At 40.5% G+C, this 20,127-nt stretch overlaps 1 protein-coding gene across 1 annotated transcript; it reads right to left on the bottom strand.

The window, feature by feature from the left end:
• Window positions 1–16,413: 16,413 nt before the first annotated feature.
• On the bottom strand, window positions 16,414–19,771 carry LOC140679452 (C-C motif chemokine 17-like). Its single transcript, XM_072914870.1, has 3 exons — window positions 19,631–19,771; window positions 19,417–19,540; window positions 16,414–17,489 (listed from the first exon to the last, which is right to left on the bottom strand). The coding sequence occupies exons 1-3, from the start codon at window positions 19,707–19,709 to the stop codon at window positions 17,363–17,365; spliced, it is 330 nt and encodes a 109-aa protein (XP_072770971.1). The 5' UTR covers window positions 19,710–19,771; the 3' UTR covers window positions 16,414–17,362.
• Window positions 19,772–20,127: the final 356 nt, after the last annotated feature.

Raw genomic sequence — 20,127 nt, 5'->3', positions numbered from 1 at the left:
CAGACCCACTGGGGCGAGAAGTAGCTGTGCCTCCCCAGCTGCACTGCTACTCATAGCCCCTCCCCCAAGGGACGGGTCCCAGACGTCCCCAGATAGGACCACAGACGACAGGGGTGGGAGGGAGAGGGCTTGAAAAGCGGCCGAACTTTTCTTCAGATTAGCCACTAAGTCCAAAACTTTGTTAAGCCTCTCCGCCATGGACATCTCTGCGAGATTCGAATTTGGCTGGATCATTATGTCAGAGTTTGTAGGTGACGAACCCCAAGATGCAGAGAAGGCGGAAGGCATTGTACGAGAAAACATGATTTAATTATACACTAAGGCAAAACAACAAACGAAAGGGTAACAAAAGGCGCGCACAAGGCGGAGAACAAACTTGGCTATGAACTAAAATAGCACAGAGGCTAACTGTGGACAAGAAACCAAAAACACTTACTGTGACACGAAGGAACTAGGACATGAGCAGAGTGAAACCAAAAGTAGACAGAGCTACAACGACAAGTATTAAGAACAACGACACGACAGGTAGGAACGACAATGATCCAGCAATGACTGGAGGAGAAGGCAGGTTTAAATAGTAGCTGGCTGATTGACACCAGGTGTGGCCAGGTGCCAATCAGCCACAGCTGAGGGGAAGCAGCACTCAGGGAGACACTCAGGAAATGAAGACAAAATAAAAGCGCTGACAGGAAACTAAGACAAACAGAGAAAAAACTAAAACAGTCAAACTGTCAGGGACAAGCCTGACATCTATTACATTAATACATAATAAACATAACCCTACCCCTAACCCTAATCCTACTAAACCAAACATGAAATATGTCTAAATATGCCTGTATCAATATATCTTTGTGTGTTTTACTAGAAACTTAGGTTGGCAGCCTTGATGACTCAATCCAGAAAAAAACAGTAGTATCAAAGTCCACTACAATCATGTTCTTTTTTCCCTCCCACTTCTTCTTTAGCTCAGCTCCAACTGCACGGCCGGCTGTTCTGTCAGAAACTACAAGCAAGATTCCAGCAGCAATTTGTTGTATATATACATTCTTTTAAAGCAAAATATGTCAGCATATGTGTCCAAGTATGGAGGATGAGTGGAGGACATCTCTCTAGTTTGGCATTCACATTCTAACTAAATATATTTCATAATAAACACGACACATCATGGCACTTTCGGCCAGATGGATCGATCCATATTCAATCCATACTTAAGGCCAGGGTAGTATCAGATTAATAATGGTAGGAGTATTTAGAAGCAGAGGTTGTTTATTCCTACTTCTTTTGGTTTCATTGCAATTTCTAACACATCTGTTTGTACAGGGGACGGCGTTGCAGTTGATAGAGCGGCCGTGTCAGCAACGTGAGGCTTCTTGGTTCGATCCCCGGCTTCCGCCATCCTCGTCACGTCCGTTGTGTCGTTGAGCGAGACAATACCTCGAAGGTAGAAAAGTGCTATACAATTATAACCCATTTCCCATTACTCAATCTGTAACACAACAGAGAATGAATAAATAAATGAGTTAGTAAATAAATATTAAATACATACAGGTAAAAGCCAGTAAATTAGAATATTTTGAAAAACTTGATTTATTTCAGTAATTGCATTCAAAAGGTGTAACTTGTACATTATATTTATTCATTGCACACAGACTGATGCATTCAAATGTTTATTTCATTTAATTTTGATGATTTGAAGTGGCAACAAATGAAAATCCAAAATTCCGTGTGTCACAAAATTAGAATATTACTTAAGGCTAATACAAAAAAGGGATTTTTAGAAATGTTGGCCAACTGAAAAGTATGAAAATGAAAAATATGAGCATGTACAATACTCAATACTTGGTTGGAGCTCCTTTTGCCTCAATTACTGCGTTAATGCGGCGTGGCATGGAGTCGATGAGTTTCTGGCACTGCTCAGGTGTTATGAGAGCCCAGGTTGCTCTGATAGTGGCCTTCAACTCTTCTGCGTTTTTGGGTCTGGCATTCTGCATCTTCCTTTTCACAATACCCCACAGATTTTCTATGGGGCTAAGGTCAGGGGAGTTGGCGGGCCAATTTAGAACAGAAATACCATGGTCCGTAAACCAGGCACGTGTAGATTTTGCGCTGTGTGCAGGCGCCAAGTCCTGTTGGAACTTGAAATCTCCATCTCCATAGAGCAGGTCAGCAGCAGGAAGCATGAAGTGCTCTAAAACTTGCTGGTAGACGGCTGCGTTGACCCTGGATCTCAGGAAACAGAGTGGACCGACACCAGCAGATGACATGGCTGGTTTGGTTTGCATTTCCTTTGGAAATCGAGGTCCCAGAGTCTGGAGGAAGACAGGAGAGGCACAGGATCCACGTTGCCTGTAGTCTAGTGTAAAGTTTCCACCATCAGTGATGGTTTGGGGTGCCATGTCATCTGCTGGTGTCGGTCCACTCTGTTTCCTGAGATCCAGGGTCAACGCAGCCGTCTACCAGCAAGTTTTAGAGCACTTCATGCTTCCTGCTGCTGACCTGCTCTATGGAGATGGAGATTTCAAGTTCCAACAGGACTTGGCGCCTGCACACAGCGCAAAATCTACCCGTGCCTGGTTTACGGACCATGGCATTTCTGTTCTAAATTGGTCCGCCAACTCCCCTGACCTTAGCCCCATAGAAAATCTGTGGGGTATTGTGAAAAGGAAGATGCAGAATGCCAGACCCAAAAACGCAGAAGAGTTGAAGGCCACTATCAGAGCAACCTGGGCTCTCATAACACCTGAGCAGTGCCAGAAACTCATCGACTCCATGCCACGCCGCATTAACGCAGTAATTGAGGCAAAAGGAGCTCCAACCAAGTATTGAGTATTTTACATGCTCATATTTTTCATTTTCATACTTTTCAGTTGGCCAACATTTCTAAAAATCCCTTTTTTGTATTAGCCTTAAGTAATATTCTAATTTTGTGACACACGGAATTTTGGATTTTCATTTGTTGCCACTTCAAATCATCAAAATTAAATGAAATAAACATTTGAATGCATCAGTCTGTGTGCAATGAATAAATATAATGTATAAGTTACACCTTTTGAATGCAATTACTGAAATAAATCAAGTTTTTCAAAATATTCTAATTTACTGGCTTTTACCTGTATTCAAACATTAAATAAAGGGTTCATCAATAAATAGTTAAGTAAGTTATGATCCAGATAATGAGATGAATAAAATGATCTCACTTTTCAATATGGTTCAAGATGTTTATCAGGATTCTTCTTCTCTGTACTTTGTAAACACTTATATAGTTTGAACTGTTTCTTAAATTTGATCATATTACTGCTTTGTTTGACTTTTTTGCCGAGCCCATTCCAAAATGTAATTCTGCATACGGATTTACTAAAGGTCTTAAGTGTTTTACATGTATACAAATGTTTTAGGTGACATTGTTCTCTTTCCTATTGTTTTGTTGAGAAGAATTGTACATTTTTGGGTAGCAGGTTATAGTTTGCATCGTGCATAATTTTAGCTGTTTGCAATTGCACCAATTCATCGAGTTTCAATAGTTTTGACTCAATAATTAAAGATATAAGAAATACAGATTCAATAAATAAAGGGTTTGAATGTTCTCTATAGCCAACACTTTGTATCATTCTAACTGACATCTTTTGTAATGAATAAAGTTTACTTTTGTTTTGAGTTTGAGTTTGAGTTTATTTCGAACATGCAAGCATACAACATGATACATCACAATCTCCAGTTTCTCTTTTCAACATGTTCAAAAAGGAGTAGGACGAAGCAGAGTTTATTTAATCCTACCCCTTTTCTTTTACATAACAGTTGCTAAAACTTTTGTTCTTTTCCTGTTCTCATTTTATTCACAATATACTCCATAAGTAATCACAATCAAAATAATTAAATAATTAATAATTGGTGAAATAAGTTATATTTCATATGATGAGATGAGTAAGATTGTTTTGAGAATGAAAGGATGGATGAATCAATTCAGAATGTTTATCATGGTTCTTCTTCTTTGTACTTTGTAAACACTTTAAGTTTGAAGAGTTTCTTGAAGTGGATCATAATAGTGCATTGTTTGATTGCTTTGCTTAATCCATTCCATCATTTAATTCCACAGTTGTAGTTATTTACTCAAATTCCTACACAATAACTCAGATATGATAACACCAGCAAGCAGTACAGAATATGAAGTGGTTTTTGGTCTACATATTCATTTTTTAAGTGTTTCTCGCTACCTCATGTTGTATATTTCTTATATGAGGTTTCCAGTTCAATTTATCATTTATTAATGCACCCAAAAATGTTATTAATTTTACCTTTCAATGTCTACTCTGGGACGACTACTCTGAGATTCAAAGGCAGTCTGTTTTTGTCAAACCATCTCTTTAATTTGTACATTTTTTCTGTTATTTGTATTAGATTTTGTGTGTTCTCTCCTCAGCAAAATGCAGTCGTGTCGTCTTCAAATAATACTAACTTTAAGTCCTTTGTAACTTTACAGATGTCATTTATAAAGAAATTGAACAATGTTGGTCCCCGTATTAATCCCTGGTGTACCCGGCGAGACAATGTTTGCGCTGTAGACATCTAAAGTATGTCTAGCTTCATGTATTGTTTCCTGTTAGTTAATAAGTTGGGCTTCTTACCCAGTTCAAGACCAGCACTCTGACGCCATACCGTTCTAATTTGTTAATTAAGATATGATCATTATTGTGTCAAATGTTTTTGTACCTCTGGATTGGCAGACCGGGGTGGTGGTTCCTCTCTTTAAAAAGGGGAACCGGAGGGTGTGTTCTAACTATCGTGGGATCACACTCCTCAGCCTTCCCGGTAAGGTCTATTCAGGTGTACTGGAGAGGAGGCTACGCCGGATAGTCGAACCTCGGATTCAGGAGGAACAGTGTGGTTTTCGTCCTGGTCGTGGAACTGTGGACCAGCTCTATACTCTCGGCAGGGTCCTTGAGGGTGCATGGGAGTTTGCCCAACCAGTCTACATGTGCTTTGTGGACTTGGAGAAGGCATTCGACCGTGTCCCTCGGGAAGTCCTGTGGGGAGTGCTCAGAGAGTATGGGGTTTCGGACTGTCTGATTGTGGCGGTCCGCTCCCTGTATGATCAGTGTCAGAGCTTGGTTCGCATTGCCGGCAGTAAGTCGGACCCGTTTCCGGTGAGGGTTGGACTCCGCCAAGGCTGCCCTTTGTCACCGATTCTGTTCATAACTTTTATGGACAGAATTTCTAGGCGCAGTCAAGGCGTTGAGGGGATCCGGTTTGGTGGCTGCAGGATTAGGTCTCTGCTTTTTGCAGATGATTTGGTCCTGATGGCTTCATCTGGCCAGGATCTTCAGCTCTCACTGGATCGGTTCGCAGCTGAGTGTGAAGCGACTGGGATGAGAATCAGCACCTCCAAGTCCGAGTCCATGGTTCTCGCCCGGAAAAGGGTGGAGTGCCATCTCCGGGTTGGGGAGGAGATCTTGCCCCAAGTGGAGGAGTTCAAGTACCTCGGAGTCTTGTTCACGAGTGAGGGAAGAGTGGATCGTGAGATCGACAGGCGGATCGGTGCGGCGTCTTCAGTAATGCGGACGCTGTATCGATCCGTTGTGGTGAAGAAGGAGCTGAGCCGGAAGGCAAAGCTCTCAATTTACCGGTCGATCTACGTTCCCATCCTCACCTATGGTCATGAGCTTTGGGTTATGACCGAAAGGACAAGATCACGGGTACAAGCGGCCGAAATGAGTTTCCTCCGCCGGGTGGCGGGGCTCTCCCTTAGAGATAGGGTGAGAAGCTCTGTCATCCGGGGGGAGCTCAAAGTAAAGCCGCTGCTCCTCCACATCGAGAGGAGCCAGATGAGGTGGTTCGGGCATCTGGTCAGGATGCCACCCGAGCGCCTCCCTATGGAGGTGTTTAGGGCATGTCCGACCGGTAGGAGGCCACGAGGAAGACCCAGGACACGTTGGGAAGACTATGTCTCCCGGCTGGCCTGGGAACACCTCGGGATCCCCCGGGAGGATCTGGACGAAGTGGCTGGGGAGAGGGAAGTCTGGGCTTCCCTGCTTAGGCTGCTGCCCCCGCGACCCGACCTCGGATAAGCGGAAGAAGATGGATGGATGGATGGATGGATGTTTTTGTTAGATCTACAAACACTGCACACTGTTTGCCATCGGTATTGCATTGATAATCTTTTCCGTTATTTCAATCAATGGCATCGATGTTGAAATATTGGCTCTGTATCCGTATTGGTTATCCGTGAGTGTTCCACTTGTATTAATGCATTTGCCCAATATGTTGTAAAGTAGTTTTTCAATAATTTGACAAAATTGTGCAAATAAAGAAACAGGTCTGATAGTTCAATAACTTAGTCAAATTTTGTCATTTTTTACATAACCGTCTGAGAACTATTGAGTGTAATCCTTATTAGTACCATTTTTAATGATGCTATTTAGGATAAACCATGTTGATCTCATAGTAGCATAATGAGGTTGATAATTTGATGATTTTCACAAATGTTGGGTTTTTTTGTGAAGCTCTTGGACACAAGGGGTTTGGGAGCATTTAAATGAGAGCAAACAGTAGTTTTGTGTAGTTACTTTGCGCTATTGACTATATTTTGCTCAAACTATTGTATTTAACAAAGGGGCACTTGTAGTATTTTGTTGTTATTGTTGTATAATCTTAAATTGTTTTATTGCTTTCGATACCGTCGATCATAATATTTTATTAGAGCGTATCAAAACACGTATTGGTATGTCAGACTTAGCTTTGTCGTGGTTTAACTCTTATCTTACTGACAGGATGCAATGCGTCTCCCATAATAATGTGACCTAGGACTATGTTAAGGTAACGTGCGTAGTTCCTCAGGGTTCGGTTCTTGGCCCTGCACTCTTTAGTATTTACATGCTGCCGCTAGGCGACATCATACGCAAATACGGTGTTAGCTTTCATTGCTATGCTGATGACACCCAACTCTACATGCCCCTAAAGCTGACCAACACGCCGGATTGTAGTCAGCTGGAGGCGTGTCTTAATGAAATTAAACAATGGATGTCCGCTAACTTCTTGCAACTCAACGCCAAGAAAACGGAAATGCTGATTATCGGTCCTGCTAAACACCGACATTTATTTAATAATACCACCTTAACATTTGACAACCAAACAATTACACAAGGCGAATCAGTAAAGAATCTGGGTATTATCTTCCACCCAACTCTCTCCTTTGAGTCACACATTAAGAGTGTTACTAAAACGGCCTTCTTTCATCTCCGTAATATCGCTAAAATTCGTTCTATTTTATCCACTAGCGACGCTGAGATCATTATTCATGCGTTCGTTACGTCTCGTCTCGACTACTGTAACGTATTATTTTCGGGTCTCCCTATGTCTAGCATTAAAAAATTACAGTTGGTACAAAATGCGGCTGCTAGAATTTTGACAAGAACAAGAAAGTTTGATCATATTACGCCTATACTGGCTCACCTGCACTGGCTTCCTGTGCACTTAAGAAGTGACTTTAAGGTTTTACTACTTACGTATAAAATACTACACGGTCTAGCTCCGTCCTATCTTGTCGATTGCATTGTACCATATGTCCCGGCAAGAAATCTGCGTTCAAAGAACTCCGGCTTATTAGTGATTCCCAGAGCCCAAAAAAAGTCTGCGGGCTATAGAGCGTTTTCTATTCGGGCTCCAGTACTATGGAATGCCCTCCCGGTAACAATTAGAGATGCTACCTCAGTAGAAGCATTTAAGTCCCATCTTAAAACTCATTTGTATACTCTAGCCTTTAAATAGCCCCCCTGTTAGACCAGTTGATCTGCCGTTTCTTTTCTTTTCTCCTCTGCTCCCCTTTTCCTTGAGGGGGGGGGGGGGGGGGGGGGGGCACAGGTCCGGTGGCCATGGATGAAGTGCTGGCTGTCCAGAGTCGGGACCCGGGGTGGACCGCTCGCCTGTGCATCGGCTGGGAACATCTCTACGCTGCTGACCCGTCTCCGCTCGGGATGGTGTCCTGCTGGCCCCACTATGGACTGGACTCTTACTATTATGTTGGATCCACTATGGACTGGACTCTCACAATATTATGTCAGACCCACTCGACATCCATTGCTTTCGGTCTCCCCTAGAGGGGGGGGGGTTACCCACATATGCGGTCCTCTCCAAGGTTTCTCATAGTCATTCACATCGACGTCCCACTGGGGTGAGTTTTTCCTTGCCCGTATGTGGGCTTTGTACCGAGGATGTCGTTGTGGCTTGTGCAGCCCTTTGAGACACTTGTGATTAAGGGCTATATAAATAAAGATTGATTGAGATTGATTGATGTATGGGTAATTTGTTCACAAATTAGTTACATTGTTTGTTGGCTGATAGTCTTTGGCCTGATTATGATTCAAATCAGAAATTCATTCAATGGTAATCGGTGTTCACAAAAAGTTTGTAGCGTCGCCCACTCCAATTCCACTACCAAGTGCTCAAACATATTTCGAGCAAATTGATTCAGAAATTTGATGGCTCCATTTTGGGATTAAAACAAAGTAGTTTTTTGCAGTATAACAACCAAATCCCTTTATTTGCCAGAGTCCCCAATTAACGTCACATGCATGTTTTTGGGTTGTGAAAGGAAGGAAGGAAGGCACTCGGAGAAAACTAACTAATAAATACAGTATAGGGTCTGAACTACTAATGGGTTGCGTGTATTAAAACACGTGTAAACTTGATAGCACACGCAAAGCTAATTTACACACTGCAAAAAGTCAGTGTTCAAAAACAAGGGAAAAAAATACAAAAATTAGGGGTATTTTATTTGAACTAAGCAAAATTATCTGCCAATAGAACAAGAACATTTGGCTTGTCAAGACTTTCCAAGACAAGTAAAATTAGCTAACCTCAATGAACCCCAAAATACCTTAAAATAAGTATATTCTCACGAATAACAAGTGCACTTTTCTTGATAGAAAATACAAATATGACACTTTTTTTCTCAGTATGTTGAAAAATATTCTTAAATAAAGTAAATGCTAGTGCCATTATCTTGACATAATGATATGCGCTCTGCATTAAATTTCTTGAAATCAGCAAACTTATACTAAATATTATATATATATATATATATATATATGTATGTGTGGGAAAAAATCACAAGACTATTTCATCTCTACAGGCCTGTAGAGATGAAATAGTCTTGTGATTTTTTCCCACACATACATATATTGCGCTCTACTACGGTATCGAGCACTATTTTTTGGATAACCTTATTAAGACATATATATATATATATATATATATGTATGTGTGGGGAAAAAAATCACAAGACTATTTCATCTCTACAGGCCTGTTTCATGAGGGGGGGTACCCTCAATCGTCAGGAGATTTTAATGGGAGCATTCGCATACCATGGTTTATATAGGGCACAGAGTGGGTGGGTACAGGCTGGCCTAGGGGCGTGGTGATTGGTTCATGTGTTACCTAGGAGGTGTTTCCGTCTATGGCGGCATGTTGTTACAATTTCGCTGCGCTTGTTGAGGGATGACAGGTCTGGACGGTAAATAATAAACAGTTTCTCTTTCAAGCATAGGTTGCATCTTTTATTACCACTATTGTAAGGTGTGCTGGATGCAAGAATTTGCCATGTTATTGAATATTCAACATTATTGTCTTTGAGGTCCCAACTGATGTTTGTAAGCACCCCCCGTTGAGGGGGCAATCAGGTTTCTTTCGACAGTTACATGCTTTGTTGGTTTTGGAGTCGCTCTGACTGGGGGTCGACGGCTCATTTGCAATTGTTTTGTTGTGGTTTGAGATGATTTGTCGTATATTGTTCATGCAGCTGTAGCTCAATTTAATGTTGTTCTTGTTGAATACTTTTCTTAGGTTGTTGTCTTAATAAACAGTTTCTCTTTCAAGTATAGGTTGCATCTTATGCAACCTATGCTTGAAAGAGAACACATGAACCAATCACCACGCCCCTAGGCCAGCCTGTACCCACCCACTCTGTGCCCTATATAAACCATGGTATGCGAATGCTCCCATTAAAATCTCCTGACGATTGAGGGTACCCCCCCTCATGAAACAGGCCTGTAGAGATGAAATAGTCTTGTGATTTTTTTCCCCACACATACATATATTGCGCTCTACTACGGTATCGAGCACTATTTTTTGGATAACCTTATTAAGACATATATATATATATATATATATATATATATATATATATATATATATATATATATATATATATATATATATATATATATATATATATCAGTGACGTGCGGTGAGGTTGATGGCTGGTGAGGCACTGACTTCATCACAGTCAGATTTACAAACATATGAACCCTAAAGAGTATCTTATTCACCATTTGATTGGCAGCAGTTAACGGGTTATGCTTAAAAGCTCATACCAGCATTCTTCCCTGCTTGGCACTCAGCATCAAGGGTTGGAATTGGGATTCCCGGGCGCGGCGCCGCTGCTGCCCACTGCTCCCCTCACCTCCCAGGGGGTGATCAAGGGGATGGGTCAAATGCAGAGGACACATTTCATTACACCTAGTGTGTGTGTGACAATCATTGGTACTTTAACTTAACTTTAACTTTACACATACAAACTGTAGCACACAAAAAAGCACATTTAATAAAAAAAACGTTATTATGGTTTTACCTTTACTTAGAAATTAAGTCCATGCGCCGCAACTAAAGCCCTCACTTAAACTTTCCACGTGCAAGATTGAATCTATTTAAAAAAGTGTAACGGAGGGTTTATAAATGTCGCCTATACTGTATGAAACTACAAAATAACAAACACGGAGGCTCCAGTTTACACGAGGACCACTTTATTTACCTTCTTTCAAAAACCTCCGCAACGTGACATCACTTCCGCTCTTAGCGCCTTCCAAAATAAGAGCTCAAGGCATATACTGTATAACAGCGCATAACAGGAACTTAACATCACAAAGCGGAAAGCCCATGAAAATAGGTTACAAAAGTTATTTAATAAGAAGCCAAAAAGTGCAAAAACAATAATGTTCGTGTTGGAGGAGTTGTGAATTAGGTACACCTGCAGTCTGCAGGTGTATCTAATGTTGTGTCCCTGCAGTCATTCACAACTCCTCCAACACCAACATTATTGTTTTTGCACTTTTTGGCTTCTTATGAAATAATTTTTTTAAATAGATTCAATCTTGCACGTGGAAAGTTTAAGTGTGAGCTTTATGTTATGATCCGCTGCCCGGATCATATTTTTGTTTACGTTTTCGAGGTACTTGTGTTTTTTGTTAGTTTTGGACTCCTTGAGTGCCTGTTTTGTACACCTGAGTTTGTTGCCATGGCTGCTTATTATTTTCACCTGCCGCGTGTGTTCCCGACGCGCACCTGTTTGTCATCACTGACATTATTATTTAAGCCTGCCTTCCCTGTCATTATGTCTTGCTTCCTAGTTTGTTTTCACACAACAGATGACGACTTTTGTTTCCCGCTCTGAACCTGCTAGCTTCCACGCTAGACTCCTTTTTACCTTCTAGGTCCCATGCTAGCTCCTTTAGTTTTTGCCTTCCGTGCTATGAGCACGTTTTTGTTTATTCCAGTATAATTTATTTCTTAAATAAATCATTTCTTACCTGCACGCTGTGTCCGAAGCCCGATCTGCATTCCTGGGAGAGCGAGCCCCGCATCACCATGCGCCCCGGTCGTCACACTTTAGTTGATATAACAATTCTACGGCGGGGGTGCAGGAGGCGAGCCTCAGCCAGTGCGTCTTTTGCAGCCGTTTTATGATCGCTCAGCACAAGAAATACGTTACACACATACAGTTGTTGACAAAATACACTGTACATTATATACCTCAGCTAACTAAACTATGGAAATGTATAATATAGTTCATATAGCAATACGGTCTCATTGCACAGCAGGCCAGCAGTTAGCCGAGTCATTGCGCAATCCATGTTGAGGCACTGAGTGACGGGCCTCAACTGGCTGCTGTTCACCGCACCGTCTCTTCTCAGTATTTGAACGGCAAATGTGAAAATTCAGCGATTTTGAATACAAATAATCTAAAACTGGTGAAGTTAAATGGAAAATAACTTTATAGTATAATCACTGGATACATATAACAATTTAATTTTTCTTTTTGCATTTTTTTTCTTTCCATGATGGCAGGTGAGGCCCCGCTTCACCTGCCTCTAGTGACTGCACGTCACTGATATATATACTGTATGTATATATATATATATATATATATATATATATATATATATATATATATATATCCATCCATCCATCCAGCCATCCATCCATATATATATATATATATAAGGGAATAAGCGGTAGAAAATGGATGGATGGGATGGATGGATATATATATTTATAGCCCGGCCCACGGGCAATTTTTTTTTTATTGTAATTTTGAAGAATTTATCTGAATGTGTATGAACTATTTCTGTTCAAAATTGTTTGAAATGTCAAATGTTTTAAATATTAACTGTCAGTTTACTGTACTGTGCCAACTGTACTACTATAGGAGTACATCTTTTCTATTGTTTCATTGAAAATAAAACAGCAAAGTCCATTTGGCTGTCATCTGTTTTAGTTATGAGACACAATTGTGTCAAAGTCATGATTTTCTATTTCATACTTGAAATAAGAAATTATTACTTCAAAAAAGCAGTTTTATACTTGTGAGTGTTGATGACACAGCTTTGCATCAGTTGATATTCTAGTTTCAAGCATGTTTTACTTAATATAGGTCATAAAATCTCAGCAACAAGCTGCAATATCTTACTGAGATTATTTAGGACCAAAACACTTAAAACAAGTAAAACACTCTAACATAAAATCTGCTTAATGAGAAGAATTATCTTATCAGACAAAAAATAAGCAAATATCTGTTGTGTACCGGGCAAAGGGAAGGAGGCGACACCAAGGCAGAACTGCGGTTTATCAGGTTTATTGAAAACCTTGATGAGTGTGTGGGGTGTGTATGCTACCACAAGTGAATGAGTGCAGACGATGTGTAGGGTTAACAATGTAAGTTTTACCAGTGGGTGTTGTCGGTGCGTGTTGTATGAATCGTTCGTCGAATCCAAGGGGCAAGGCGAAGAGGCAGTCAGCAGGGAGGCAAGCAGTCGGGGACTGGAGAGAGGCAATGATGTCCGAGTCCAAGCAGAGGTCGAGGGTCGAGGGAGGCAAGCAGAGATCCAGGTGGAGGTCGTGAGACAGGACACGATCACAGGCAACAGGGAAGACACTGTGGAAGACACAAGGGACATCAAACACGGGAACAAGGAAGAGCACAAAGAAGGCGAGCAAGGAACGAGGGAGTGGTGCCAGACGTGATGCTTACTCAGGAAGATTGGCTACGTTCTGGCGAAGGTCCTTTGGGTCCGCTGGCTTTTATGTTGCTCCCTCTCATCAGGCCCAGGTGTGCTGATGCGAAATTGCCTGCAGCCTTGTCGCTGCATGGGCGTGCTGGGCCCAGCGTGAGCAGGGGCGTATCCAAGTGTGCTGCCAGCAGAGGTCCCGGCAGCTCCAGCTGCCGAGGAAAAGCGGGTTCGAATCCGCGCCGTGACAATATCACCCTTATTTGAGGTATTTAATCTTACTTAGATTTCAGTTTTTGCAGTGCAATGAGGATTGCGTCTCTTAAATGAGCAAAATAGGGAGTGTAATGCATTTGGCATGTCTGCCTTCATGAATATGCAGAATATTTAGTGATCATCAGAGCACCCACAATAAGATCCTGGGAGGAAGTCATGCAAATGTAATTAATTAGCATAACAGTGTGATTTATCGAGACAATAAAAAAAAAATAAAACCAATAATGCCATTTTTTGTGGTCCCCTTTATTTAGAAAAGTATCAAAAAGTATCGAAAAGTATCGAAATATATTTTGGTACCGGTACCAAAATATTGGTATCGGGACAACAATAGTACAAGCAATTTTATTGTGTGGACACGCTGTTAAGGACTTAATATATACATCCTAGTAGATCAGACCCTAATTGTGATAAAGTCTTTCAAAACCTGTTAATTGTTTTGTTTTTTATTCTGGCAGGGTGTTCCAGATTGTGTAATTCAAATATAATAGTGTTTCTGTCAGTTGAATAAATTACTGGGTTGCAACCACGTGACCAAGAGGCTTCCTGACATACGTTCAATAAGGCTACTCTTTATTTATTTTTAACAGCCCATGTGTGACATATTTTAAAGGTTTTGTGACAAATATACAAGCCAGTTATTAAAAAAAAAAAAAAAAAGGTTGAATGTGATGGAGTAAATCCAAACAAACTTAAAGGAAAACTGCGCTTTAAAAAAAACGTATTGCCCATCTTTCAAAATCCTTATGTGGGACAAGACCACATGTCGTTAGATAGCAGAGGTGGGACCAAGTCATTGTTTTGCAAGTCACAAGTAAGTCTCAAGTCTTTGCCCTCAAGTCCGAGTCAAGTCCCGAGTCAAGACAGGCAAGCCCCGAGTCAAGTCCAAAGTCAAGACTGGAAAGTCTCAAGTCAAGTCCTAAGTCCTGCATTTTGAGTTTCGAGTCCTTTCAAGTCCTTTTAACCACAGACTAATTTATTAACACAGATTGTGTATGCTTTTCAAACGCTGTATTTATTTATTAAAACAAGTGCATTTTAAATTGCAGGAAAGAAAATTGTGCTGACATTGCACTTTATAATAGCACTATTAACCAGTCATTTTAAACATTAACTCATTCCTTTACAGAACAAACACATTGAAAAATAAAGTGCAAATGTACGTATTTGTACAAAAGTGTTAACATTGAAAAAACATGACATATACGTGAACATAACAAAAAAGTTGTACTTTTTATATGTCAGGGCCCTATGCTGCATTGCATTTGCAAAAGACCAAATTAGCCAAGAGTCTGTCAGTCATTTGTGCACGATGGGGGCGTAGTATGATGCCACCATGGCTGAAAACTCGCTCCACTGGAGCACTGGAGGCAGGCACTGCCAAGACTCTCATGGCCACTCGGAACAGTGAAGGAAGAGTCTTCATGTTCAATGCCCAGAACAAAAGGGGGGAGAGAGTTGTTTTGGGTTGGTGCACTACTTGTAAGTGTATCTTGTGTTTTTTATGTTGATTTAATTAAAAAAAGAGAGAAAAAAAAAAATTATTTCTTGTGCGGCCCGATACCAATCGATCCACGGACCAGTACCGGGCCGCGGCCCGGTGGTTGGGGACCACTGAGGTAAACAACCAACAGTATGTCAGAAAGCTAGCTAAAACGGTACACATATTCATAATATAGTATACATTTTAACTGACCTTTATTTTACTATTTTTGTCTTTTTTTAGGTGGCCAAAATACGCGGTGCTGCTGACCGCCGTCTAACGTTACGTGTGATATATTGACTAACGTAACCCTGCTTAAAAAAAATCACTGAACAAAAAGTATGAATAAGGTAGTGAACTGCAACAGATTCCCGTGTTTGCAATAACGTTATAACGTTAGCAGTGAGTTTACAGCCTCACTGATTTAACTACACAGCAAATAAAAGTCACGTTACTTAGCCAATAAACGTTATCTTACATTCAAAACTTACCGTTCTTTGTGCAACTTCAAATGCCGGACGAAGTTGGAAGTTGTTGCCTCTCCATCAGTAATTTTCGAACCGCATGTGTTGCATACTGCAAACCGTTTTGTGTTGACCACCTCGTAATTTTTATACCCAAACAAATTTATTTTAGGTATCATTTTTTGTTCACTGGCGTGTGGTTTGGACATGTCTTCTTCGTTGGTTGTCCTGCAATTTGATTGGATGAATGCTGTGTGATGAAAACAAAGTAGATCTAATTTGATTGGCTGTTGTACTGAGAGCACACCAGCTGACACACGCAACGCTGATAGACAAGTACACAATGAAAAATACGGAGCGCTCCCGAATAACTTTTTCATCTTTGGGTTTTGGGGAAAGTAGCAAGTCATGTCAAGTCATGTCAATTCAAAAGGCTCAAGTCCAAGTGAAGTCACAAGTCATTGATGTTAAAGTCCAAGTCGAGTTGCAAGTCTTTTTACATTTTGTCAAGTCGAGTCTAAAGTCATCAAATTCATGACTCGAGTCTGACTCGAGTCCAAGTCATGTGACTCGAGTCCACACCTCTGTTAGATAGTAAAAAAAAATGCTAGCACAAGGCAGCTAACAATGTAGGTAATGTGGATTCTACTATTCCGCCTATAAAGCACTCTAAAAAGTCATTTTAAAAAACACTAACAATGCTCTGTTTACATGCCGTGACCTGCATATTAACCAAGTATTAGCGACATTGTTACTGAAGGTACTAACATTGAGGAACTACTTTTCTGGCATAGTGATGCAGCGCCTTACTCATTTCTCGTCTAGCACACTGGCGGTGAGCAGTGACAAAGATGACAAAATGGGGAAAAAAATGAATTCCTTGTGATTGTGAGATTATTAAAAAAATGTACAAAAGTAATTAAAACAATATTTTATTTATTATCATGAAGTTTTCACTACAACTACGTGCGGTCTTTGACTCATTTAATGTGACAGCAGCAGTCATCAAATCAGGATGTGGAATCTATCATATAATAATTGAGTCATTTATCATCAGTTTTGTCTTCTCACAGTGTATTAAAATGTCACCTAAAGAAACATTCCAATTCAAATGAATATCCAAAACAATACTAACAAGTAGCAAATATTTGCTCCTGACACAGGTGATGTTGTTACATCATATACAAACAATATACAAGCAGTATTCACAACAGACACATATTTAAAAAAAAACATGATTAAAATACAAAAATACACATTGGATAGGAAATGTAATAAAAGCATAACGTAACATTACAAATAAAAATAAAAAATATTTCTGAAACAGTGTGAGGCAAACCTACAGCACGAGGATGGTCCAAAGTGTGGCTCGGGGGCCATTTTTCACCAGCAGCTATTTATTATTGGTCTTCAACATATTGCAACAGTGAAAATATTGTATTTTTAAATGGATGAATTGTCAGATATTCCGCTAATTATATTTTTCACCTTTTAACACAAAGCTAATATGTTTTGTTCAGATAAAGCATTTAAGAATCTCTAATGTACAAAATGTTTCCTATAGCTTTTTTTAACCACCCGCTGGTCCTCATTGTACAGCATACAGAGTATTACACACAGGACTCTCATGTCAAAACTGACATGAAGGAACTTCCTCCTCACATGACTTCAACAACCGTATGGTTTGACACAGGGTTCCGGTCAGGGGCGCCGAAAAGGGGGGGGTAAAGGAGACGGATTCTTGGGGCCCATGATGGAGGGGGGCCCAGAGAGGCCACTAATGATGATGAAATTATAATACAGAAAAAATAATGACACTGTGTTGGGGGCCCTGTAAAGATTCTTTTTCATGGGGCCCAAAATCCCTAGCGGCGCACTTGGTTCCGGTGGAGATGTGTTGGTGGCTGATGGCCCTCAAATTCTTCCAACAGATTTATTGCCCTCTTCCAGCTGGGGTCAAGGCAAAAAGTTTTATTCGCCACTGTTTGGACTCTGAAAATAACAAATGTGCAGATTAGTTATGAGACATTGATCTTACTTTTTCTCCTTGGTTGCCCATTCATTTAAAAGCAGGTTGTTTATGGTTCCTGTTGCCATGATTGTGTCCATTTTGGCATTTTATCCAGAATTAGTTTTTGCTCCTTTAAAAACTACACTTTAAACTTTTGTAGACAACTAAATAAAAGGGATTGGTGCTAATAATGTAATTAGGATTGTTTTACGTTTTAATTTATGCATGATTTCTTTTTATACGCTTTCATCATTTGTATATGTATAAGTATACAAACAAACATACAAGGGAAAATATTCTTCAAAACTGCTCACATTTACAACAATGAACATTCATTTATTTTATCTGTATTTAAACATTGAAATATACTTTAAAAATATATCGTTTACTGGGACCTCGATTTCCAAAGGAAATGCAAAATTTGCATGGTTGTGTGATGGTTTGGGGTGCCATGTCATCTGCTGGTGTCGGTCCACTCTGTTTCCTGAGATCCAGGGTCAACGCAGCCGTCTACCAGCAAGTTTTAGAGCACTTCATGCTTCCTGCTGCTGACCTGCTCTATGGAGATGGAGATTTCAAGTTCCAACAGGACTTCTACCCGTGCCTGGTTTACGGACCATGGTATTTCTGTTCTAAATTGGCCCGCCAACTCCCCTGACCTTAGCCCCATAGAAAATCTGTGGGGTATTGTGAAAAGGAAGATGCAGAATGCCAGACCCAAAAACGCAGAAGAGTTGAAGGCCACTATCAGAGCAACCTGGGCTCTCATAACACCTGAGCAGTGCCAGAAACTCATCGACTCCATGCCACGCCGCATTAACGCAGTAATTGAGGCAAAAGGAGCTCCAACCAAGTATTGAGTATTGTACATGCTCATATTTTTCATTTTCATACTTTTCAGTTGGCCAACATTTCTAAAAATCCCTTTTTTGTATTAGCCTTAAGTAATATTCTAATTTTGTGACACACGGAATTTTGGATTTTCATTTGTTGCCACTTCAAATCATCAAAATTAAATGAAATAAACATTTGAATGCATCAGTCTGTGTGCAATGAATAAATATAATGTACAAGTTACACCTTTGAATGCAATTACTGAAATAAATCAAGTTTTTCAAAATATTCTAATTTACTGGCTTTTACCTGTATATGGCATACTTGCCAACCCTCCCAAATTTCAGTGCCTCTCCCAAAAATCTCCCGGGACAACCATTCTCCCGAATTTCTCCCGATTTCCAGCCGGACCTGAGTGAGGACAGCCTGTCGTCACGTCCACTTTTCCTCCATATAAACAGCGTGCCGGCCCACTCACGTTATAACATCTACGGCTTTTGGAGCTCAGAGCGCAACTGCACACACAACAAGAAGGAGACTATTATATATGTCTCCGTTATCCATAGGTTTATCTATAACCCATAAAGTAGGCAGGCACGGAGCAATTGCTCAGCGTGTGTTTATTCCAGCCGGCACGTTAATACACTGACACACATCATCCGGATTCCCATCATGCATTGCTTCAAAACTACGGCAAGTAGTAGAGAGGAGTGTTATGTGTGTGTATATGTGTAAATAAATGAACACTGAAATTCAAGTATTTCTTTTATATACATATATAAAAGAATTTCAGTGAATTCTGGCTATAAATATACTCCCCCCCATCTTCCGAATTCAGAGGTCTCAAAGTTGGCAAGTATGATATATGGTTGCTTTACAAAATGTAAAAAATATCAAAAGACCCCCTGCATCCTTTGATTTTCTAGTAAGTGGTCGTTGGTGGAAAATCTTTGGACACCCCTGACCTTAATGAAGAGAAGTGACTTATTTTGCTAGGAGGTTGATCACAAACTAGTCATGTTTGCATTAGGTGGTCACACAAAAACAATCCGGTGTGTTTAATATTGTACTCACACAATGGCTTGGGGCTCGCAGCCCTCTGGTGTTGTTTTTACATGCCGGACATTTTGGAATGGGATACGTATTTTTGAGCTGTTGGGGCAGCATTCGTCGTTCTTCATCATGATGTGTGGGCTGACTGGACAAACACATGCACAATTAAAATCGCGTCACACACATTTCCACAATGATCAGGATGAGAAGCAGAGAGAAGAGGATTCCAACTGACCTGAACACATGCTGACTTGCAGGAAACACATCAGCGTGAGCAGTACAAGTGTCTTCATGGTGACAGCTGGGTTTCTCATCTTCAGAGGTCTTCAAGTATGGCTGAGCTTCTATGGCTTCCCTTTATATGCTGAGGATCCTTTCTCTTTTTAGAGTTGTGGTTTTACGTTCCTCTTCTTTCACCGTGCCTTCTGCTTTCATCTACCAAGAACATGAATTCTGATGAGCGCCTTTCAAAGAAGATAATGTAGGTTCCTGCTGTCGTTACCTTATATGACCAGCTGTCCCTGGAAAGGAATCGGAAACCAGCTTGTCCATTTTGTTCTTCCTTTTTGTTCATTTGTTTGCATGGTTATAGTACATCTGCCCAACTAACTAGTGCTTCTGAGTACATACTGTATATATCCTCAATCTCGTTACCTTGCGTAATGACAATAAAGCTGATTCTGATTCTATACAGTATACAGGTAAAAGCCAGTAAATTAGAATATTTTGAAA

Source organism: Nerophis lumbriciformis, linkage group LG15, assembly GCF_033978685.3.
Source record: "Nerophis lumbriciformis linkage group LG15, RoL_Nlum_v2.1, whole genome shotgun sequence".
Lineage (NCBI taxonomy): Eukaryota > Metazoa > Chordata > Actinopteri > Syngnathiformes > Syngnathidae > Nerophis > Nerophis lumbriciformis.
Note: the sequence above shows the minus strand (reverse complement) of the source record. Positions and strands in the feature narration are given on the sequence as shown.